Source organism: Crocuta crocuta, unplaced genomic scaffold (genome assembly GCF_008692635.1).
Source record: "Crocuta crocuta isolate KB4526 unplaced genomic scaffold, BGI_CrCroc_1.0 scaffold127, whole genome shotgun sequence".
NCBI classification, from domain to species: Eukaryota; Metazoa; Chordata; class Mammalia; order Carnivora; family Hyaenidae; genus Crocuta; species Crocuta crocuta.
In genome coordinates this window covers 2,248,214-2,273,005 of record NW_027532008.1, presented here as the reverse complement: position 1 = coordinate 2,273,005, position 24,792 = coordinate 2,248,214, and the positions used below count along the sequence as shown (strand labels likewise).

Below are 24,792 nucleotides of genomic sequence, written 5' to 3'. Positions count from 1 at the left end.
TGTGAGGATTAAATAATATAAGTAGAAGTCATTAGGATAGTACTTGGCACATAGTATGCACTAGATTTTGTAAGCACTTATTATGGGTGCCTTCTACAGAATATTCTGTCTCCTGAGACGGTAAGTAATAGAGTCACACATTAGAATAAACATGGATGTTCTCTTGTTTTTTGCTTCCATTGTTACCTTATCCCAAGATCACTATTAGGCCCTCAGAACATTCATGCAACCCACAACTTGTATATCAGTTTTTCAACTCCACACTATCTACCTAATGCATGCCACTTCATCGCTCTAGTTCTTAGAGTGCCTTTTTTTTTAAGTTTAATAACTACAATTTGCATACCATCTTAGTATATAGATCAAGGAGTTCTGATGGATGTATACAGTTGTGTAATCACCACAATCAAGATATAAAACATTTCTATTAACCTCAAAACTTCCCTTATGCCCCTTGGCAGTTAATCCCCTGCCCCCAACTCCATCCCCTGGCAACCATTCATTTGATTTCTATCCCCTAGAGCTTTGCCTTTGCCAGAATGTCTCATAAATGGAGTCACACAATATGAAGCCTTTTGTGCCTGACTTCCTTCATTTAGCATATGCTTTTGAGATTCGTCCATGTTGTTGCGTGTCTAACTTAATTCATTTCATGTTTCAGTAGTCCGTTCCTTTTTATAGCTGAATTGCTTTCCATTGCATGAGTGTGCCACAGTTTGTTTATCTGTTCAGTAGCTGATGGAAACTTGAGTTATTTCCAGCTTTGGGTTATTATGAATAAAGCTCTTTAATACATTTATGTACAGGTCTTTATATTTCAGTTCTCTTGGTTAAACACCTAGGAGTGGCATTGCTGGATTGTATGGTAAATTTGTTTCATTATCTAAAAAACTACCAAACTGTTTCTCCAAAAGGCTATAAGAATTTGCATTCCCACCAGCGATGTATGATGAGTCCTAATCTGAATGCAGCCTTCATTGCAACCTAAGTGAATACTGTATCTTCACTGCCATTTTCCAGAAAGTTTGCCGTATTGGTGATAATGACACTCTATTTTTAAAATATGAAACTTATTTACTGAAGCATAGTGTACTTCAGAAGAGGACTCATCACACATATAGGACTTGATGAATTTTCACAAAGCAAACACACCTATATAATCACCACCCAGATCAAGACAGACTGCTACCAGCATCTTAGAAGTTCACCTCATGTGCCTCTTCTTAGTACTCCCTCTCTTTCTCAAAACTAACTACATACCATCCTGACTTTTAATAATATAATTTTGATGGTTTTGAATCTAAGAAAAATGGATTAATAGAGAATGTACTCATTTTTGTCTGGCTTCTTTTACTATGCATTATGTTTGTTATTTTTTATTTTTTTAAAGTAGGTTCCACACCCAACGTGAGGAATGAACTCACGACCCTGAGACCAAGAGTTGCATGCTTCACTGACTGAGCCAGCCAGGTGCCCCACTATGTATTATGTTTGGATGAGTTCACCCACATTGCTCACATAGCAGTAGGACATTTATTTTTGTGTTCTCTAATACTACCACAATTTAACCGTCCTATGTTGATGGACATTCAGATGATTCCCAGGTTGGAAGTAGTAAAAATAAATACTGCTCTCGTCTTCTTCCTAATAGCCTCAAACTGGAAGCAGTCCAGGGGCACCTGGGTAGCTCAGTCAGTTAAGCGCCGGACTTCTGCTCAGGTCATAATCTCACGGTTCGTGGGTTCAAGCTCTGCGTCGGGCTCTGTGCTGACAGCTAGCTCAGAGCCTGGAGCCTGCTTCAGATTCTGTGTCTCCCTTTCTCTCTGACCCTCCCCTGCTCATGCTGTCTGTCTGTCTGTCTCTCTCTCAGAAATAAATAAAACATTAAAAAAACCCTGGAAACTGTCCAAGTATCCGTGAATAAGAGAAGGGATAATCAAATTGTAGTATATTCGTATGATAAAATAGTACCCAGTAATAAAAAAGACCAAACCACTGACGTATGAAATATCATGGATATGTCTCAAAAATCTATGTTAATTGAAATAAGCCTAACCCTAAACAATACATAAAATACAATTCCATCTCTACGAAGTCCAAGAATAGGGAAAAGAAATCTGTAGTGATAAAAATTAGAACGTGATTTCTGGGGATGAGGGAAATTGATTAGAAAGGAGTACAACTTGACAGAGCAACATGTACAAACTGCAGTTTTTTGATGCTTCTGTTTTGGTACAACTCTGATCCATTTGCTACATCCCCCCCAATAAAATATGGAATAGAAAGGAGCACAGATCAAGGAAACTTCCCTGTGTGATGATGAAATATTCTGTATCTTGATATGGGTGCTAGTTCCATGGATGTATACAAACGTCAAAATTCATTGATTTGAACACTTAATATCTGTACAGGACATTGTATTGTATGTCAGTTATAACTCAATAAAAATCAATTCAGAAAAATGCTTCATCCCAAAAAATGCTGTTATGAATATTCCCATGCTTGGTTTTTGGAACACATAGGTATTCATATCTGTTGAGTGTTTAGTTAGGGGTAGATTTGTTGCATCATAGAATATGTATGAATCACAGCTCTGAACTTAATAGCTGTATTGCATTGGGCAAGTACCCAGAACCTCTAGAGAACACCAGATTCCTTATCTGTTACCAAGGAGCTAATCTCGCATTAATGGGTGCAAACCATGAAAATTGTTTTTGTCAATTAACAAAAGGACATAATGCTGAGAAAAATCACAGATTTTCAGGATATTTGCTATTTGAAATATCAGTAAGAATGGTCTATTCCACTCCTCCCTGGGGGAGTTGAGTTACTTTGACACAGAGGAGCAGCCTCAATTTCCAGCCCAGGTGCAGAGCTTCAGATAAGGGGTTTCCAGATACAACATTCCACATTTATCTTCACGTTGTAGTTTCCAAGGAAACAAGATCCTGAGTCCCCTTGTTAGCTCAGGCCTGATGATAATCCCCTTACATGTAGCCTGCTGTGCTTTGAGGCTACCAAACACTGCTTCTTTTAAATTTTACCTACACTCCATCTTTTCCCTAAATCCTAGAATAACTCTATCTCCTCCTGTGCTTGGTGAGATGCCCCATGATTCCTCTGGTGTGCAGTCTCCCTTGCAGCAAAGTTAATAAGCCTAAGTTTGTCAGACCACAGGTGGTCTTTATCAGATAGGCTTTGTCTTGAGGCTTACCGATAAGACTTGTAAAAGGTGTTCACATTGCCTAGATAGGTATTTAAGAAATGGTAGTTATTTTTTATTATTCACGTATAAATATAAGTGTTCATTTGACATCTAGTATTCACAAAACACAAATGTATTGCTATGGCGGGTAGCACATGATAGCACAAAACACAGATGGAAAACCACTTCTTATTGAGATGGAGAAAATATGGGCGCCTGGGTGGCTCAATCAGTTGAGCATCCAACTTCAGCTCAGGTCGTGATCTCACAGTTTTTGAGTTGGAGGCCCGCAGGGGACTGGCTGCTATCAGCACAGAGCCTGCTTCTGATCCTCTGCTACACCTCCTCTGCTCCTCCCCTGCTAGCACTCTCTTTCTCTCTCAAAAATAAGTAAAACATTAAAAAAAAAAGAAACAACAATAACAAAATCCTATGTCTTCAGTTCCTAGGATAAAAATACCCTTACTGAAGTTCACCTTAAATAGAGTCAAATGTAAATGAAAAATACTCAAGACCTATCCTATTGTATAGGTAAAAGAGTACAGTTTACATGATTTGCTATAAGATTTCACATATGGATTCTAAAAAATGGTAGCATTTTAATAACCAGAATGAGAGCCCCCAAATGTCATCTGTCCATTTTTGTATAGAAAGAAATGTTCTTATAAATGCTGCACAGAAACAGCTTTGGTTACAAAATCTCTAATGCAGGCTTATTCCCTCATTTGGGGTCTCCTCCCAAACAGGCAAACAGCTTCCTCCCTTTGCCATTTCCCAGACATTGCAAAATAGGTTGGGGTAGGGATGGGTGGAGGACACAGGAAATAAACACTGTCAGTTCCCCCTTCACTTCTCCCTATTTTGATCTCTTCCCAAACCAAAATCCTACCCACATCTGTCCATTTATGATAAGCTCACAAAATGCAGTCTTCTATGGGAACATTGAGGTCACACATTGCAAGTTACTTACGGAATGATTTTGAAAATTTGAGTCTAGTTCTCCAAAAAATCCTGGTTTGGAATATACAGTAAATGAAGAGGCTATTTGGGAAGGATTTAGATAGAGAATGAGTTTAGGAATATGAGAATGCATTTCAGGGAAGTAGGGAGATGAGGATGGAGTTACCTCAGTGCTCAGGTTTTGCAGTCAAACCTCAGAAAAGCAAATTGACTGCTGTGGTCTTAATTTTCCAAGTTTTGCAAAAGAAAATAATCTACTTTATCGAATTACTTTACTTCAACATTGAAAAAACCTCTTCTGAAGGTAAAAATATAGTTAGAACATTGTCTCTTGCTATGATAGAACTTACGAGCAAGCGAATTGCAGTGGAGATTCATACATAGTATGTGCTCAATAAAAATTATTATTATCATCGCTTTATTGTTTAGATTAGAAGAGGGATGGAGGAGGAAACAAAAGCGGTCTGCAAACCATAAAAGTGCTCCGCAAATACTACCAAAGCCCAAGAGGATGGAGGTAGAGTGAGGGATTTCAGGAGTTTGGTTATGGATCTGAGTTTCATGGTTGTCGAATTCTCCCATATTTGGGCCTGAATTCTCAGAATAGAACAGAATAGGATGTTAGGGCTGAGATCATCGGTACAATTTTATGCTAATCGAAAATTCTTGCCTCCTGTCACCGTGCTCTGGCGAGCAACAACACTGTCACACCAGCTCCTCCAATCAGAGCCCCAACCGTGTGACGTCATCGCCCCGCCCCATTTCTCCAGGCGGCTGCGTCCTGTCTCTAAGCTACAGTCCTGGGCACCAGATGCAGCGCCGCCAGCGCACTGTGGGCTGGGGCGGGACCGACGCATGCGCGCTGCGTGGAGGTGGGGTTAGTGCGCACGCAGCACTCGTCCCTTCCTCCGCCCTTTCTCTTCTCGGTTTCCCCGTCAGGCTGCGGGTCCAGTCTGGCGGCTGCTTCCGGTAGGAGCGCGTTGCAGGTCGAGTCGGTCTCAGTTCTTCATCATGTCCTACGGTCCCTTAGACATGTATCGGACACCGGGGTCCTCCGGGCCCCAGCACCGGGACTTCAACAGCATCATACAGACGTGCAGCGGCAACATCCAGCGGATCAGCCAAGCCAGTGAGCTGCGGTACCGGGCTGGGGGGCAGGGGCCGTCCCAGAGACAGGCCTGGGTGAGGTGGTGCCGGGACGCGGAGTCCGGCCGAGCCTACGGCCAAGGCCACACCTGAGGCTGTCTCGGGTTCTCCATTGTGGGGGCGGCGGGTTGCCATTCCCGAGCCCTGATATCAGGCCCAGCCTCCCCGAGAGTCCCGAGCCCCAGCTGAAGCTTGAGTTTCTTCTCTGCTGTTCTCCTCTCATGGTATTGGGGCCAAAACAGCAGTCCTGACAGCCCTAAGGCGGGAGGGGTGTGTGTGTCACCTCGGGAACAGTGACTGAGTTGACTTGGCGCCGTGCTCAGCCGAGTTTTTCCTGTCATCCGCCTTCCCCCCCACCCACCTCTCTTTCCTCTTTGGCCAGTTTGGATCGGGAGTTGTTTACTGATGTAGATTTTAGATTTACATTCTGCTCAGCCTCGTGCTCCTTGGGAATCAGCAGCTTTCAATTAAGGGAAGTGGAGAGTGCATGTGTTTGGGTGACTTAATACCCGGCTCTTCCTGTGATGAATTTGGAAATCAGATACAATAACTTGTATTTGAGGGGCGAGATGACTTCTGTTTTAATAAAGAGCATTCACCGAAAACATTTTGATTTACACGATTTTGTCTTTTGTGGCAAGAGATGCACACGTATTTTTGGATTTCAAGCCAATGAAGTTTTTGCATTCCTTCCCTATTTAGCCACTTTTTTCAACAAATCTCATACACAGAGAAGCTCAGGGACTTGGCCACATTCATACAGCAAGTAAGACATGGTAGAGTTGGTGGTGAATTTGAGAATGCCATTGCTTGTCTTAAAACCATCTCCCCATCATTAGGTTCTGAGTAAGACTGAGCTGATTGAGTCAAATACAACCTGTTTCTTGTGCCTGAAAATCATCTCAGAGCCTTATAAACAGGTCAGCAGCATGACTTGACATGGAAGGAATGGTGATCATCATCCTTATTTATTTTGTTTTTGTGAGCTGGCTATATTCTTTTAGTAGGTAGAACTCAGTGGGTCCTGAATTATAATTATGTTCTATATAAAGAGGGGTAAGTTTCTGGTGAAAAGAGTGTGCGATTGGGTGATATGGAAGTGGAAGGAAGACTCTGTGGCCTGTATAATATAGAAATTTAAAAAAAGCAATATGACCACTGGTTAGAAACTATAGTGTTTTGTGTTCCAATTCCTCGTTTTGTGAGGGAGCTGTAATACCAGTTAGGTCAGAAGAGTCTGGTTCAAGGCTGAAAGTTTATTGTGGAGGCTAAGTCTAATCTTAGTGTATAAAATATTCATTCTACATGTATTTGTTTTTTTGAGTGTTAGGCGTGTAGTAAGTATAGGAACTGGCATGGATTCTGTCAACAGAGAGCCTGTGGAGTTCATAACACCTGATAGGTACAAAGTTGAAAGTGATCAGTACTACAGAAGAGGTAAATAATAACATTGTATAGGTGTTCAGGGAAGAAAGATACCATTTTCACTTGGGAGGGACCTGAGAAGGCATTATAGCATTTGAGCTAGGTCCAGAAAGTGGTGGAAAGTATTCAAACTTTAGATAGTAAAGAAGAGAATAGGAGGGAATAAAATGAACAAGGCATGATAGTGGGAAAGTATGGGGTATATATAGAAAAGTAGAGTGATTTGATTTGTCTGGGGGCAGGGGTGGACTCCAGAAAGTAGAGGAAAATTGGGTTGGAAAGTTAAACTAATGGGGCTTGGATTTAATTCTTTAGGAATGTATAACTTGAATTGGAAGGGAGAGACTGGAATTAGAGACAATTAGGAGCCTTGAAAATGAAAAGGAAGGAAAGGCTAGGCTTCTTTGGTAATAAACTTGACAGAATTTAGCTGTTGGTTGAGTGTTGGGCTCAAGGGATCATTGGAGTCGACTATTAATAACACTAATAGGTAAAGTTTGAGTACATACTGTGTGCCAGGCAATGTGAAAAGTGCTTTACATGCATTATCTTAAATTTTTAACAGTTCTATGAAGTAATTACCAATATTATTTCTTTGTATGGGTTAGGAAGCAGGCTGAGAAAGTGTAAATAATTACTGAGCTAACAAATGGCAATAACCTGAATTTGAAACCACATCTGTCTCTTATAACCAGTAATTAGCTTTTTTATAATTTTTCATTAATTTTACAGTTTTGTAGCAGCAGTTCAAGTTACAAGTGACTTTTTTTTTACTCTCTATAGGAAAGTGGGGAATACTCGAGGCTGTAGAACTTTCTCACGTGGTGTGTCTAACCTCCCTTGCTAGAGTATTAGCTCCTTTGAAGAAGCGAGGGGCATGACTTATTCATCTTTATATTTCTAGTACTTATCTCAGTCCCAAATATATGATAGATTCATACATATACTGTCCAACAAATATTCTTTGAGCACCCTCTGTGCACTGGGATTGGAGTGGTGAGCCAGACAGACAAAATTGCTGCTCTGAGAGTGTGTACATATGTGTGTGTATATACATATATAAATATCCAGTAATGATTAAGTGCCATGAAGAAAATAGGGTAAGGGGATGGAGAATGGAGAGAGAAAGAGGGTGGGTGTGCTATGTTTTAGATCAGATGGTTAAGGAAGGGCTCTGTGAGGAGGTGATATTTGAGTAGACACGTGAATGAAGTAAGGGAGAGAGCCATGTGAGTAGCCGGGGGAAGGCATTCTAGACAGAGGGAATAGCAAGAGCAAAGACCTTAGTGTGTTCAAAGAATAGCAAGGAAGTTCGTGTGGCTGGGCTGCAGTTATTAAAGAAGGGGAGCATAGTAAGAAAAGAAGTCAGGGACGTAGCTAAACATCATATCATTTAGGATCTCGATGCATAATAAATAGTACATTTAAAGTGAATGAGGTTTTTCTACCATCTTTGAACTCTTGCTCCCTCAGTTTCCTCGTACTGTGTGGGACCTACCACATCTTCTGGCCCTAGGCAGTGTGTGTTGGAATTCTTCCCTTGGGGTTGTTTGATGAGGAATTGGGAATTTGAAATCAGTAGAGTGACATTGCTTCTACCCTGTTATGAGGTTAATGACTTTCCCCAAATCCCTCCCAGACATGGCAGACACACGAACTATACACTCTGGACGTGAGCTCACAGACCTATACCCATGTCCACATGGCTCTGCAAGGACTCTACACATTGAAAATTTGAGAGAATGGCTATTCTTGTTTCTCAACTGTTCAGCCACAGATGTGGGTTTGGAATTACTGAGCTTATCAGCTGAAATATGGCAGGCCACCACATGGGTTGTGATAGATACAGCTAAGGTTGACTGCCTGGTACAAAAAGGGTTGTTATCAGTATGTGTGGGGTGCAGAAGAAATATACTTAACTCTGCGTATTATGGAGTAAAGGGTCCGGGCAAGTATTGCTGTGTCAGATATAGGAAAAAACCTAGTAGCCTTCAAGTTAACTTTGCTTATTTATTGGTACGGTTTTTTTAACTAAAAAAAAAAAAGGCAGTTGAAGTTTTAAAGCCAATTATTATGAAGTCCCATGGGTTGTCCTTCAAAGTTATTTTCTTATTTGCCATTTACTTTTTATTTCATTGCCATCTCTTAAATCTTCATGACGTTAGCATCTGTATCACAGCATACGCTCAGGGTCTGTTTCCATTCTTGTTCATCCTAATAACGTATTTAAAGTATATTTATTTTGAGAGAAAGAGAGACAGTGTGAGTGGAGGAGGGGCAGAGACAGAGGAAGATGGAGAATCCCAAGCAGCCTCTACACTGTCAGCACAGAGCCCCATTCAGGTCTCAAACTCACAAACTGAGATCATGATCTGAGCTGAAATTGAGTCGGAGGCTTAACTAATCAAGCCACCCAGGTGCCCCTAAAATCCTGTTTTGATTATACCACTACCTCCTCAAGAGCCTGTGGTGTGTGAGCCTCTCTCTTGTCTGCTGCATCAGATCTTTTCTTTTTACATAGTGTATTGTCAAGTTGGATTCCATATAACACCCAGTGCTCATCCCAACAAGTGCCTTCCTCCGTGCCCATCACCTCCCTTCCCCTCTCCACCCCCTGATCATCCCTCAGTTCTCAGTATTCAAGAGTCTCTCCTGGTTTGCCTCCCTCCCTGCTGCATCAGATCTTAACTTTCTTTGTTTTCACTCTCTGTCATCTTTTTTTTTTTTTTTTTTAAGATTTTATTTTTAAGTAATCTCTGCACCCAAGGTGGAGCTTGAGCCCTACAACCCCAAGATCAAGAGTCATTTGCTCTAGGGGCGCCTGGGTGGCTCCGTGGGTTGAGCATCCGACTTCTGCTCTGGTCATGATCTCATGGTGAGTTCAAGCCCTGTGTCAGGCTCTGTGCTGACAGCCCAAAGCTTGGAGCCTGCTTCAGATTCTGTGTCTTCTTCTCTCTCTGCTCATGCTCTGTCTCTCTCTTCTTCAAAAATAAACAAACATTAAAAAAATTTTTTTTTGAAAAAGAGAGTCATTTGCTGTACCAGCTGAACCAGTCAGGCACCCCTCACTGTGTCATCTTAATCCAAATTAGCCATATTGTCTGCTCTTCTTCACTCTTTGCTATAGGCAGGCTATTTTTCTTAACATCTTTAAACACTTGTTTTTGTTCCAAGGTTTTGTACATTCTGTCCCTCCTTTCTTTAATATCTTTCCCTACCTCACTATCTAAATTATATAAATCTTCTGAGTTGTGCTTAAATCCTGCCCCTATAGCCAACCAAGCCTTCCTTTGCTTTTGAAAGAAAGTGAAGTCAGAAGGGGCATGAGCTTTAGGATCAGCAGCTCTGTAACTGAGTTCTAGCCCCTCTATGCACTGTTAACCTTGGGCAGCTTATTTCCCCTTTTTGTCTGTAACCCCACGTGTAAAATGAATGGAATTGTTAAAATGGGGTGTTTGAAAGTAGAGTGCCTGGCACATAGTAGACACTCAGTAAATGGTGACACGATTGGTCGAGTCTCCTGCCCCACTCTACTTTAGTAGCTAGATGAGCAGTTTCAGGAGTCACACGGCCCGGGTTCGAATCCTAGATCTCTTTACCTGTGTAGACATACTGCTTTCCCTCTCATTTCTCAATCTCCTCATCTATAAAGCAGAGTGGAAAATATTCATAGAGCTTTGAGGATTGAATGAGGTAATTAGGAAAATTGCTTAAAACAGCACCTGCAGCATAGTAAATGTTTAGAAATATTAACTATGCTTTTATGTTGTTGTTGTTTTGAATTTACAGGCACTTTTCTTTCACAGTTTAGCACTTACTTATATTCAGTATTCTTTAGTTCATTTTTTTTGACCTTTTCATTCTAATTAGAGAGATTACTTTTAGTTTTCTGGGTATAGAGGCAGCATACAGTGTATAGTTCTCTTTAGCTCCAGTGTCTGGCACAGCAATGTTATGTTGTTGGCATTCAGTATGTACTTAATTGATGTTATCAGTGCTGAGTACGTTGTTTTTGGTCTTGAGTTTGATAATAATAGCTATCCTTAATTGAGTTCTTTTATGTGCCAGACACTGTTCTAAATTTAGCCCCATATTATTTCATTTTATCCTCTCAAAAACTGTATGAGAGTTCTCTTGTTATTCCCGTTTTTTAGGTGAGGAAACTGAGGCACAGAAGAATGGAGTCTTTGGCTCAAGATAATAAAACTGAGTTGGGTGCCTGGCTGGCTCAGTCGGTGGAGCATGTGACTCCTGATCTTAGCATCATGAATTCAAGCTCCACATTGGGCATAGAGCTCACTTAAAAAAAAAAGAAAGAAAAGAAAAGATCATAACACGAAGAAGTGGTGGAGCCAGGAGTAGCACACAGGCAGTCTTGATTCAGAGTCTGTGCTCTTAATTAACCATTACATATTCTGACCTTTGATATTTAGTGCTCATGTTCAGTTTGGTTTAGAGCTGTCCTATCATAATAGAGTGGCTATTTTTTTATTATTATTAAAAATTTTTTTTATTATAGTTTATTGTCAAGTTGGTTTCCATATAAAACCCAGTGCTCATCATAAATGCCCTCCTCCATGCCCAGCACCTATTTTCCCCTGTCCCCCAACCCCCATCCACCCTCAGTTTGTTCTCAGTTTTTAAGAGTCTCTTATGGTTTGCCTCCCTCCCTCTTCTTAACTATTGTTTCCACTTCCCCTACCCTACGGTCCTCTGTTAAGTTTCTCCTGTTCCACATATGAGTGAAAACATATGGTATCTCTCTTTCTCTGCCTGACTTATTCACTCAGCATAACACCCTCAAGTTCCATCCACGCTGCTACAAATGGCCTGATTTCATTCTTTCTCATAGCCATGGAGTATTCCATTGTATAGATAAACCACATCTTCTTAATCCATTCGTCAGTTGATGGACATTTAGGCTCTTTCCATGATTTGGCTATTGTTGAAAGTGCTGCTGTGAACATTGGGGTACGTGTGCCCCTGTGCATCAGCACTCCTGTATCCCTTGGGTAAATCCCTAGCAGTGCTATAGCTGGGTCATAGGGGAGTTCTATTGTTAATTTTCTTTCTGAGGAACCTCCACACTGTTTTCCAGAGGGGCTGTACCAGTTTGCATTCCCACCAGCACTATAGGAGGGTGCCCGTTTCTCCATATCCTCGCCAGCATCTAGAGTCTCCTGATTCGTTCATTTTGAGTGGCTACTTTTTTAAAGTCAGGTCATTTTCATTGTATGGAAACAGAATACAAACCTAGTTTTCAGAGTAAGACACTGAGATGACTTTATTGTCATAGTCACCACATTGACCATCATTTTCTCATTTGGTGTAAATAATGTTTTCTCTTTGAATTTATATATATATATACATATGTATACACATACACATATATATACACACACACATACATACATATATATTTAATATACTATGACAATAGTTTCTTTGATATGACTACACCTTGATTTGGATTAAGGTTCATTGAGAGATTCAGATTGTGCTTAAAGCTGATACCAGCTGAAACTACATAAAGAGTGTTCAGTTTAGAGTAGTTCATAGTGTGGATATCAGCTGTAATGTATAATAAATTGATGTGTTTTGTAGTCTTCATAAAAGTTTTAGCCAGGACATGCTTTTAAAAATAAGATGTCAGTGATGGAAATTGAGGTCTTGTTTTAAAAATAACAAAATTGCTTACACAGAACTGAAGGACTTGTCTTTACATTTGGCTGAGTCATTTGGTTTTCAGAATAATGTAGCATTTCATAGAGGATTCTTATCATCCAAAAGGTTGTAGCATGTCAATCTAAGGTAAAACTTTTATTTATTAGAATGCTTAGAAAAGGGGTTTTCTCGTTAGCCAAGATGGCCAGGAAACCCTTTTAGATTCAATCCATTTTTATAAAAATCTTTCCAAAGGCATCACTTTCTTTTTTGACATTTTAAATACACTCCAGTGAAAATAACTATGTATGTGAACATTCTGTTCCTTTTTGTGCTTTAGGCTCATAAGGGATGAAATTCTTCAGTGTAAAATAGATGGCTCATTGAATGATTATTTTTGTTTTAATGTTTATTTATTTATTTTTGAGAAAGAGAGAGGGAGACAGTTCCAAGCAGGATCCCCAAAGCGGAAAGCCCAATGCAGGGCTCCAGCTCACAAACCATGAGATCACGACCTGAGCCAAAACCAAGAGTCAGATGCTCAAACAACTGAGCTACCCTGACACCCCTCATTGAGTCATTATTTAAAAAAAAAAAACTTTTAAAATGTTCTTTTTATTTATTTTGAGAGAAAGAGAGAGAGAGAGAGAGAGCAAGAGGGGAGGAGAAATAGAGAGGGAGAGAGAATCCCAAGCAGGCTCTACATTGTCAGTGCAGAGCCCAGTATGGGGCTCAAACTCATGAACCATGAGATCATGACCTGAGCTGAAATCAAGAGTTGAAGCCTCAACTGACTGAGCCACCCAGGCGCCCTGAGTCATTATTTTTTAATAAACCCCTGGTGTTGGTGGTTATGAAGGGCAATGTACAAAAAATTCAGTTTCTTTGGATTCTAGTAAAGTAAGACCCTACTCCTTATGAATTGAGTTTGGGTTATCTGATACCCAAGTCTTGCTGGAAACTTTTAGGAAAATATCTTGATATTCAAGAATTTAGAAAGAGTTGATTGAGGCATAGATTAATTCTGGTGCTTAGCTAGCAAATGGCCTTATAAAAGTCCTCCTCCCCCAACAAATTCAGGTAACCCGAACAAACAAAAGAAGTCAGGGAAATCTAGGTGAAAAAGTTCTCAGCTGAGAATACACAAAGAACAGCTGATTTTTAATTGGTATTTTCCCTATGTTTTATAAAATTCCCAATGCTCTCTAGGGTATTTAATAAAATGTTGAAAGTTTACTTTATTTTTTAGTAATCTGTACACCCAACATGGTGCTCAAACTTACAACTCTGAGATCAAGAGTTGCATGCATGTTCTTCTACTAAGCCATCCAGGCGCCCTTGGTTTTTAAGAAGTTTTTTTTTTTTTTTTAATGTTTTATTTATTTCTGAGAGAGAGAGAGAGACAGCGCGAGCAGGGGAGGGTCAGAGAGAGAGAGGGAGACACAGAATCCAAAACAGGCTCCAGGCTCTGAGCTGGCTGAGCACAAAGCCCAATGCAGGGCTTGAACCCACAAACCATGAGATCATGACCTGAGCTGAAGTCAGATGCTTAACCAACAGAGCCACCCAGGCGCCCCTAAGAAGTTTTGATAGATGATTAATAACTTGATACTTTGACATATCTCTAGAGTTTCTAAGAGAGTGCTCTACTTTATAAAGACAGTCAACGATATGAGCTCGGTTTCCTTGAACTTTTTGTAAGATCTACCTCAATGTGTCATCATATATTCAATCAACTATTTTCTGGAGGGGTGTGTGTGTGTGTGTGTGTGTGTGTGTGTGTGGTTACAAATACAGAAATGAGTAGAATGTGGTCCCTGCCCTCCTGAGGCACATACTCCATCCAGTCTCATTTGTACACATGTGGAAACTTTCTAAGCCAAACTCTGGCTTGCCGAAAGCACTCCTTGGTTACATAGTATCGTTCTGGGACCACAGCTTATTCGTGTTGTTGAATTTTAGCACTGAGGAGTGATGGGAGTACTCAGAGATCATTCTGTCCTCACATAGTTGTAAAGATTTTATGAAGAGGGGCGCCCGGGTGGCTCAGTTGGTTAAGTGACCAACTTAAAGTTGGTTTTGGCTCAGGTCATGATCTCACAGTTCAGGGGTCTGAGGCCCACATCGGGCTCTACCCTGAGAGCACGGAGCCTGCTTGGATTCTCTGTCTGCCCCTCTTTCTCTGTCGCTACCCCACTAGTGCTCTCTCTTTCTCTCTCAAAATAAATAAATAAACTTAAACAAAAAGAAAAAAGAAGTGCCTGTGTGGTTCAGTCGATTAAGCATCTGACTTCAACTCAGGTCATGATCTCGTGGTTCATGAGTTTGAGCCCTGCATTGGGTTCTGTGCTAACAGCTCAAAGCCTGGAGCCTGCTTCAGATTCTGTGTCTCCCTCTCTCTGTGCCCCTCCCCTGCTGCCACTCTGTCTCTCTCTCTCTCAAAAATTAAAAAAAAAAAAAAACCCATTTAAAAAAAAGAAAGAAAATAAAGAAAAAACAAGATTTTATGAGGAAAAAAATACCTCACCCCCACAAATAGTATTATAACAAACATTAGTACTCAGTATATACGAGTCAAACCTAAATATCACGTACACTTGGTGAAAAGAAACCCAGCTACATGAAATGACTTAGTTGGTGCCATACATCTAGTTAGTGGTCACATCTGGCTTAGAGGTCAGGTCTCAATTATTCCTACCTCATGTTCATTCATATCTTTTGTCTTAAATAAAGTGTCATGATATAAAAAGGAGATTAACTCAGCCAGCAATGACTTATGTACCCACTGGGTGCCTGGCACTCTGCTGGACTCTGGTGAGTACACAGGAATGTTCCCCAAGGTGGGAGAGGGTTGAGAAGAGAACAGGTTAGAGAGCAAGGACATCAGCCTACCTGGAGCAGAGAGCTATTGACTTAGGGAGTTATCAGATAAGCAGGGTGGGGCTAAGTGGAACACTGGAATTGCGGCCTGCCCTGTGTTACTCCATTCTATTTCCTTTAAGCGTCAGCCTTTTGAAAAAAACATAATGTGGCATGAAGAATATAGCCATCGGATTTGCCCTGGGCTTGAGTTCTGGTTATTATGATATGCCGTTTGCTCCCATTTCATTACAAGTTGAAGTCCTTGCTCTAGTTTACAAGGCCCCATATAATCTGGCCTCTGCCTCTTTGGCCACTTTTCTTACCTCTCTCTTGCTTGCTCTACTTTAGCCACAATGGTCTCCTCACTGTTCCTCCTTCACAAGAAGCACTCTTGCCTTGGGACTTTGACTTACTGCTCTCCCTTTGTTAGAAAGCTTCTCTCCCATATATTTGTGTAGCTTGATCTTTCACTTCCTTTAGCTCTCTTCTCAGTGTCACCTTCTCTGAGAGGTTTTCTCTAACCACCCAATGTAAACTAGTACCCTCTCCCTGCCCTGTCTTTCCAGCCCTTGCCTGAATTTATTTTTCTTTATAGTACTTATCACCACCAGATGTATACTTATTGTCTATCTCTTTAAAGTGTTAGTTTTATTTTTTAATTTCTTTTTAAAAAATGTTTATTTATTTTGTGAGAGAGAGATCAAGAGCAAGAGTGGGGGAAAGGCAGAGAGAGAGAGAGAGAGAGAGAGAGAGAGAGAGAGAGAGAATCCCAAGCAGGCTCCACGCTGTCAGCGCAGAGCCTGATATGGGGCTCGATCTCACAAACCCTGAGAGCATGAGCTAAAATTAAGAGTCCGGAGGCTTAACAGACTGAGGCACCCAGGTGCCCTGATGGTAGTTTATTATTGATAACAAATGTACACTGTGTTTTCCAAAATGTTTGCTATAGAAAACTTCTTGTATTATGAATTTAAATTTTTAATTGTTCTGAGTTGATATTTGGTGTTACGGCCCCTTCCAAAGCTGTTGAAATTTTAAACCAGTGCCATGGAAAACCTGGGAAATGTTGGAAGTTCTTTGGGAATAATGAACGAAGCTACCACCCTCTACTTGGTGACCTAGTTACTCCTTAGGAGAAAGGCGACCCTTGTAATTAGTTTTAGAAGGGAATGTATATGCCAAAGTTTTGATCACAGCATGCTTTTGTTAATTGCATGAAGTTATTCAGGATGTGGAGAGAGACCAGCGATCTGAGAAGTAGGGTGCTGCTCATGATGAGTGTATTTTTCTTTTAAATAAATCTTTTTCCCCTTTCCCCAGCTGCTCAGATAAAGAATTTGATGAGCCAACTAGGAACTAAGCAGGACTCCAGCAAACTACAGGAAAATCTGTGAGTAGCTTCCTAACAAGGTTGGGTTCGGTGAGGGCCCTTTGAGGACGCACTTACTATCCTTACTGTGTGACACCTTACTTAGGTTTCAGGTCTGTGCAGTCAGAATGACAGGCAGTGGGACATGATGTAAGAGTTGGATCTAGAAGAGGGGCAACAACATACATTCATGGTTTGTTGTCTCCACTGCCTTTCAAAATCCTTGAACTCTGATTCTTTCTTCCTTGGGCAGTTTAGGAATTTGAGGAAGGAGAGAAGGGAACTCCTACCACTATTAAACTTTATTCTGCCTAAGTGAGCCTCCTTGTTGGCACAGGACCCCAGAAATTCTGCAGAGGTCATCCAGTCTCGTGGGATGTCTACCTATAAACACTAGAAAAATGTATTCGGAATGACCGGAGGGGCATCTGAGGCAGACGAGAATGGACTGGTAGTAGGACCTAGTAGGACCTCATGAATCTTTTTATTATATCCTTCTTGACCCCGTTTCTGCTTTCAGAGTTTTATTCTTCATCTTTAAGATATACTGAAGGATATTCTTTGCTTCCTGTCCTTGAAGGTATGAAGTGAGAGACTGACTTCCTACTTTGAGCTTTTTTCCAGGGAGATGTGAAAAATCTGGGATGTGTTAGTCATGTCTGTGAGGTTCAGGCTCCTGATTGACTGCCTCTTGTTTTTGACTCCCTTGTTTTTTAATCTTGGAGGTCCCTTTGCAGTGAAAAGGCAGTACTCATTAGTAGTGTGGTTTCTCTGTCCTCCCTCAAAACCTTTGTAGAAATGGCGAGAGAGTAGAGGAAACCATGACTCAAAGGAGCTCTTTTTGGGTTTCCACTACTCTCCAGTCCCACTTAATATGATGCATATTCTTCCCTTTTTAATTTCCCTCCTCTTACACATATGTGTTTTTACCCAGTCCAGGGCTTCTTTGTTTTGGAGGGAAGAGCCAGAGACTCAAGCATGAAGGACAGTAGGGAGCCAAGTACAAAGCTGAAAAAGCACCAGCTTTAAGCAAGAATGTGGGAGTAGATCTTTGGAGGTTGCTCTCTAGGATGGAAGCTGTGCTGTTAGTGCGTATTTCCTCTGGCCCCCAATGTCTGGCTTCTGTCTCCAGGCAGTGGCCTGTGACAGGCAGCAGCTGCACAGCACTGCCTGGCAGGTCAGCGTTAGAGTTTTGCGAGAGCTAATGTGTTCGGCTGTTCGACCGAGGTGTGCGGGCAGCTGCTCTTCTTAAATTTCCATCAGAACTGCCAAGGCTTTCCTTGTCTCCAGAAAGAGTTAAAATACCTGATCAGTAGGTTTCACTGAGGCACGTTCTTTCTCCTGAGTGACATGAAGTGGGTTTTTGACTGAGTTGTATTTGTGGAATTTGTGTGTGTGTGTGTGTGTGTGAGTGTGAGTGTGTGAGTGTGTGTGAACCTGGGCCTCTAGGAACCCATTCCTTTGAGTACCGTTCCATTCCCTGCATCGCGAGGTGCTGTGAGCACAAGCTGGTACTAAGTGTGACAGCTCTCGAACAGTGGAAATACCCTGAATCGTGTCTGTTCTCTCTCAGGCAGCAGTTACAGCACTCCACGAATCAGCTTGCCAAGGAAACGAATGAGTTACTGAAGGAGTTAGGGGCCTTGCCTCTTCCCTTATCTGCTTCGGAACAGGTAGGTACTTTCTGCTGTGTGTGTGTGTGTGTGTGTTGAACAGGAAAGGACTTTGTTTTAATGGGAAGGCAGCGTGTGAAACAAAAATGACTTGGCCTTTGGTGCTAGGTAGACCTTCTCTGACCCTCAGTTTCCTTATCTGTAAAATGGGGTTATGGGATTTTTGTGACAGTAGGAAGAATGTATGCACCAGATCTGTGGAGTGCCTGGAGATTAGTAGGTACTCAATGTCTGCTGCTATTTTTAATAATAATATGAATATATTGATAACATCAGCTTAACTGAAAAAGAATCTCAGTGTTTGCATCTCTGGGGTTTAGCTGGTGGCTTTACGTTTGGTGATCCTAGTTTGTTTTGTATTCAGTCTCTATAAATTTCAATCGAATGTTTTTCCTTTATATTTTGCAGTGACTTTCATGTCCCATCATAAGTCACTGATAGGTCTCAGGTTGAAGAAATGCTCAGGGGAAACGATGTCTCTTTTCAAGTTATTTTATTCAGTGGTCATTGAAATCCTTTAAAACACACATACTTTTGGGGCGCCTGGGTGGCTTAGTCGGTTAAGCGTCCGACTTTCGCTTAGGTCATGATCTTGCGGTTGGTGGGTTCAAGCCTCGCGTCGGGCTCTGTGCTGACTGCCAGTTCAGAGCCTGGAGCCTGTTTCAGTCTGTGACTCCCTCTCTCTCTGACCCTCCCCTGCTCACGCTGTCTCTCTCTCTCTCCTAGAAATAAATAAAACAAAACAAAACAAAAAAAAACACACATACTTTTTACTGGAGTTCATTGTTCCCTTGAAGTGCCAGGCCTTTTCTTCACACATCCCTGCAGTCAGTGCACCTCCTTCTTTCTTGTGGTTTGACCTGTTCTTACCTGTCATTCATGGTCTGCCTCAGATCCTCTCTTCCAGGAAGAAAAACCTCCATCTGCTTTAGCCTACTGTGATTCCATTTTGCTTTTAGCTTCTGTACCGTCCCTGGGAGCACTTGGCTTATTTTGCTTTTTATTATTGAATTTTTTTATGATGTTCTATCTCTGATGGCTCTAAAGATGAGACCTACAACTTCCCTATTCTGGATTGTTTTTCATTCTGAGTTGTGGCTAGGAGGGACATGAAATAATTTTAGTGTGCTGTGATCATCATTTAAAAAAATGAAACAGGCACCTGGGTGGCTCAGTCACTTAAGCTTCCAGCTTTACTCAGGTCATGATTTCACGGTTTTTGAATTCGAGCCCCGCATCAGGCTCTCTGCTGTCAGTGCAGAGCCTGCTTCAGATTCTCTGTCTCTGTCTCTCTCTCTCTGCCCCTCCCTTGTGCTCTCTCTCACAAAAATAAATAAACACTTAAAAACAAACAAATAAATAAAAACATTTAAAAAATTACATGTATGCCATGTAATAAAGGGTAATATTATTACAGGAAGCTTTCATTTCCTACATATGTGTATATACGGTACTAGGTTAAGATGTCACATTCTTTTTTTTTTTCTTATGTCTGTTTATTTAGTTTTGAGAGAGAGAGGTTGGGGGGGTAGGTGTGTTCATGCACGAGCTGAGGAGGGGCAGAGGAGGGAATCCCAAGCAGAGCCCAAGGTGGGGTTGGAACTCATGAAACTTGAGATCAGGGCCTGAGCGGAAATCAAGTCAGATGTTCAGCCAACTGAGCCACCCACGGGCCCCCAAGATGTCTCATTATTACTGCATGTCTCCATCAAAAAAGTTTGACAACACGAGTTTAACCCATACCTGAAGCCTATGTTTAGTCTTTGGAGTTTGGGCGCCCCCTTGCACAAGAGAGGAGCCAAGACTAGAAGCTTTGTTGTTGTGCTACAAAGTAGCTATGATAAAACGTAATCTTAATGTAGCCACCTTTGGTTATCCTTCTGTGTGCTGCTCAGTTGTTATTCATACTGGTATTTCACTTAGGGACCAGTTCCCCTTGCCATCCAGTATCTCCATATTGCTCCAAAATGACCCCTTTCCTCTTCCCAGCTGGGCACTTAGGGAATACACACTTGTGGATGGTTCTAGTAGTAATGAAAAAGGAGTTTAAGGATTTGATGAAAACGGAGTTTTGTAAGTACTGAAGAGTTAAATAGTAGCCTAAGCAAAAATAAATAGAAAGTTAAATCTATCAAAAAAAAAAAATCAAATAGAAGCTATTTTTGGGTCATGCATGCCGTTGTTCCCTTCCATTATCTCGGATCATTAAGAACACAGAATAGATCTACAATTGTGATTCCTTGATTCCCTTCTCCTGTTGTGCTGAATACCTTTTTCCCTTTCGAGTCTTTCTTCATCTAATCAATCTTAGCCTTACCACCATCTTTTTGCTGCCGTCCTGCTTTCCTTTCAGTCTTTTTTCACACTCATGTATCATCATCAATGATCTTCTAGTAGCCAAATATAGTGGCCTTTTCTGAGGTGTTTTTTATTGTTTTTGTTTTTGTTTTTAGAGAGAGAAAGGGAGCACAAGCAGGGAAGAGGGGCTGGGGAGAGAGAGAGAGTGAATCTTAAACAGGCTCCGTGTTCAGCCTGATACAGAGCTCAGTCCCACAACCCTGGGATCATGACCTGGGCCGAAATCAGGAGTCAAACGCTTAACCAACTGATCCAGTCACTTTTTTTTTTTTTTTGAGTGTTTAGTCACTTTTCTGTTTCATTTGAAACACCCCATCCTGTCTATATTGAAACTTTCTTCTTTCCATGATCCCCTTTCAGTCTGTCCCCCAACTCTGGTATCCCTTGCTGGCCTCTTTTCTCTTTTCTTAGGTGGAGTCTCAGCCTCCTTCTCTGACTCTGTCTTCTTAGAAGTGGGCGTGTCCCAAGGCTCTGCCATTGACCCTCTAATTTTCTTTGTCTCTACTTTCTCCTTCAGGAGCTTATCTACTTTTATGAGCTCTCTGTCACCTTTATGAACTTGACCCTCAGATCTTTTCCCAGCCCTAGCCCCTAACCTGTAAGGACTAGGCCCATATTGCCAATTCCTGTTCTAATATCCCACTTTACTTCTTTCATCAAAAATGTAACGTGTTGTCTTATACTAAATTCTTCCCATTGACCCAAACCCCTTAACTAAGCTGATTGATAATACTTATTATCATAAAAAAGTTTGTGCCTTTTGACCTAATGTTCCCATTCATGCAAATTTATCCTAAGGAAAAAAGTTTGAAGGAAAAAAGCTATAGTCTGGAGACAGATTTTCTGTATTTAAAGTCTACCCCTGCCACTTACTGACTGTGTGATCCTAGGCAAATTGTTAACTTCTCTGTGCCTTTCTGATCTGTAAAATATATATAGTACCTAATTTATAGGTTGTTGTATAGATTGAGTTATTATGTAAAGTACTTCTAACCATACTGGTGCATTGTAAGCACTGTATTAATATTAGCACTTACAGCGGGGCTCACATTAGCTTTTTTCTTTTTTTTTAGGTTTTATTTATTTCTGAGAGAGAGAGAGAAAGAGAGACAGCATGAGCAGGGGAGGGTCAGAGAGAGAGGGAGACACAGAATCCGAAACAGGCTCCAGGTCTGAGCTAGCTGTCAGCACAGAGCCTGATGCAGGGCTCGAACCCACAAACCCTGCAAGATCATGACCTGAGCCAAAGTCACATGCCCAACAAACTGAGCCACCCAGGCACCCCTCACATTAGCTTTCTTTGTAATAGTTAAAAACTGGGAACAATCTAGAAGGAATGTTTACATAAAATTTACTAGATCAACCTGGTAGAAAATTATGTAACAAAAGACCATAATTGTGAAGAGTATGATAACATGGAAAATGTTTATGATATCCTTAAAAGAGTATTTTTTTAAGTGGGGCATTAGACTGGCTCAGTCAGTGGAGCATGCAACTCTTGATCTCAGCGTTGTGAGTTCAAGTGCCATGTTGGGCATGGAACCTACTCAAAAAAAAAAAAGTATTTTTGGATAGTGAGATTATGGAATGGTGGCTTTTCCCACTTACTGTTATAATGTTTATGTGAAAACAAAAAATCCCAGAAAAGGGGGAAAAGGTTCTTCATCTAAATTTGCTTTCAGTAGTACCATAACTCTCCCATGTGCGATATTTGAGTCCTTTGTGACTTTAGCCCCTTGCTCCACACCCAGTCACTAACTCATATTTATTAAACTCATGTTTTTGCGTTCCCATTACTGATACAATGTCCTCCTAACCTTTAACCTAGAATATTGCAAGACTCCTTTTGACTTGTTTCTTTTTTCCATTCCATCTTGTACATTGTGGGAGACTACTTTTTCTAAATTATCATTTTGTACCCATCATATTTCTTGCTCAGAAATTTCTGTTGCTCTGTGTTCTATAGAAGTTGAATCCCAGGGCGCCTGGGTGGCTCAGTGGGTTAAGTGTCCGACTTCGGCTCAGGTCATGATCTCACGTTTGGTGGATTCAAGCCCTGCATCGGGCTCTGTGCTGACAGCTAGCTCAGAGCCTGGAGCCTGNCCTTTATGAACTTGACCCTCAGATCTTTTCCCAGCCCTAGCCCCTAACCTGTAAGGACTAGGCCCATATTGCCAATTCCTGTTCTAATATCCCACTTTACTTCTTTCATCAAAAATGTAACGTGTTGTCTTATACTAAATTCTTCCCATTGACCCAAACCCCTTAACTAAGCTGATTGATAATACTTATTATCATAAAAAAGTTTGTGCCTTTTGACCTAATGTTCCCATTCATGCAAATTTATCCTAAGGAAAAAAGTTTGAAGGAAAAAAGCTATAGTCTGGAGACAGATTTTCTGTATTTAAAGTCTACCCCTGCCACTTACTGACTGTGTGATCCTAGGCAAATTGTTAACTTCTCTGTGCCTTTCTGATCTGTAAAATATATATAGTACCTAATTTATAGGTTGTTGTATAGATTGAGTTATTATGTAAAGTACTTCTAACCATACTGGTGCATTGTAAGCACTGTATTAATATTAGCACTTACAGCGGGGCTCACATTAGCTTTTTTCTTTTTTTTTAGGTTTTATTTATTTCTGAGAGAGAGAGAGAAAGAGAGACAGCATGAGCAGGGGAGGGTCAGAGAGAGAGGGAGACACAGAATCCGAAACAGGCTCCAGGTCTGAGCTAGCTGTCAGCACAGAGCCTGATGCAGGGCTCGAACCCACAAACCCTGCAAGATCATGACCTGAGCCAAAGTCACATGCCCAACAAACTGAGCCACCCAGGCACCCCTCACATTAGCTTTCTTTGTAATAGTTAAAAACTGGGAACAATCTAGAAGGAATGTTTACATAAAATTTACTAGATCAACCTGGTAGAAAATTATGTAACAAAAGACCATAATTGTGAAGAGTATGATAACATGGAAAATGTTTATGATATCCTTAAAAGAGTATTTTTTTAAGTGGGGCATTAGACTGGCTCAGTCAGTGGAGCATGCAACTCTTGATCTCAGCGTTGTGAGTTCAAGTGCCATGTTGGGCATGGAACCTACTCAAAAAAAAAAAAGTATTTTTGGATAGTGAGATTATGGAATGGTGGCTTTTCCCACTTACTGTTATAATGTTTATGTGAAAACAAAAAATCCCAGAAAAGGGGGAAAAGGTTCTTCATCTAAATTTGCTTTCAGTAGTACCATAACTCTCCCATGTGCGATATTTGAGTCCTTTGTGACTTTAGCCCCTTGCTCCACACCCAGTCACTAACTCATATTTATTAAACTCATGTTTTTGCGTTCCCATTACTGATACAATGTCCTCCTAACCTTTAACCTAGAATATTGCAAGACTCCTTTTGACTTGTTTCTTTTTTCCATTCCATCTTGTACATTGTGGGAGACTACTTTTTCTAAATTATCATTTTGTACCCATCATATTTCTTGCTCAGAAATTTCTGTTGCTCTGTGTTCTATAGAAGTTGAATCCCAGGGCGCCTGGGTGGCTCAGTGGGTTAAGTGTCCGACTTCGGCTCAGGTCATGATCTCACGTTTGGTGGATTCAAGCCCTGCATCGGGCTCTGTGCTGACAGCTAGCTCAGAGCCTGGAGCCTGTTTCGGATTCTTTGTCTCCCTTTCTCTCTGACCCTCCCCTGCTCATGCTGTCTCTCCTTCTCTCTCAGAAAGAAATAAAACATTAAAAAAAATTAGAAGTTGAATCCCAAACTCATTAGCTTGGCATTTAAAGCCTGCTATGGTCAGCCCCTTCCCTGTCTTCCCAGTTCTGGGTTTTAGCTATTCTCATGAAGAAACCTTTGGTTCTAGTCAAACTATCTCCTTGTAAATCCTNCTCTGACCCTCCCCTGCTCATGCTGTCTCTCCTTCTCTCTCAGAAAGAAATAAAACATTAAAAAAAATTAGAAGTTGAATCCCAAACTCATTAGCTTGGCATTTAAAGCCTGCTATGGTCAGCCCCTTCCCTGTCTTCCCAGTTCTGGGTTTTAGCTATTCTCATGAAGAAACCTTTGGTTCTAGTCAAACTATCTCCTTGTAAATCCTCTTCAAGTTTTTACTGCCATGCCTTTGCT

At 41.1% G+C, this 24,792-nt stretch overlaps 1 protein-coding gene across 1 annotated transcript in view; it reads left to right on the top strand.

Annotated features, from left to right (window-relative positions):
• Positions 1-5,061: 5,061 nt before the first annotated feature.
• STX12 (syntaxin 12) overlaps positions 5,062-24,792 on the top strand; it is a 34,807-nt gene continuing 15,076 nt past the window's right edge. The window contains exons 1-3 of the mRNA XM_077775682.1: positions 5,062-5,294; positions 16,583-16,652; positions 18,205-18,304. Of these exons, the coding sequence (XP_077631808.1) occupies positions 5,177-5,294; positions 16,583-16,652; positions 18,205-18,304 (288 nt within the window). The 5' untranslated portion in view covers positions 5,062-5,176. The remainder of the gene's footprint in view (positions 5,295-16,582; positions 16,653-18,204; positions 18,305-24,792) is intronic.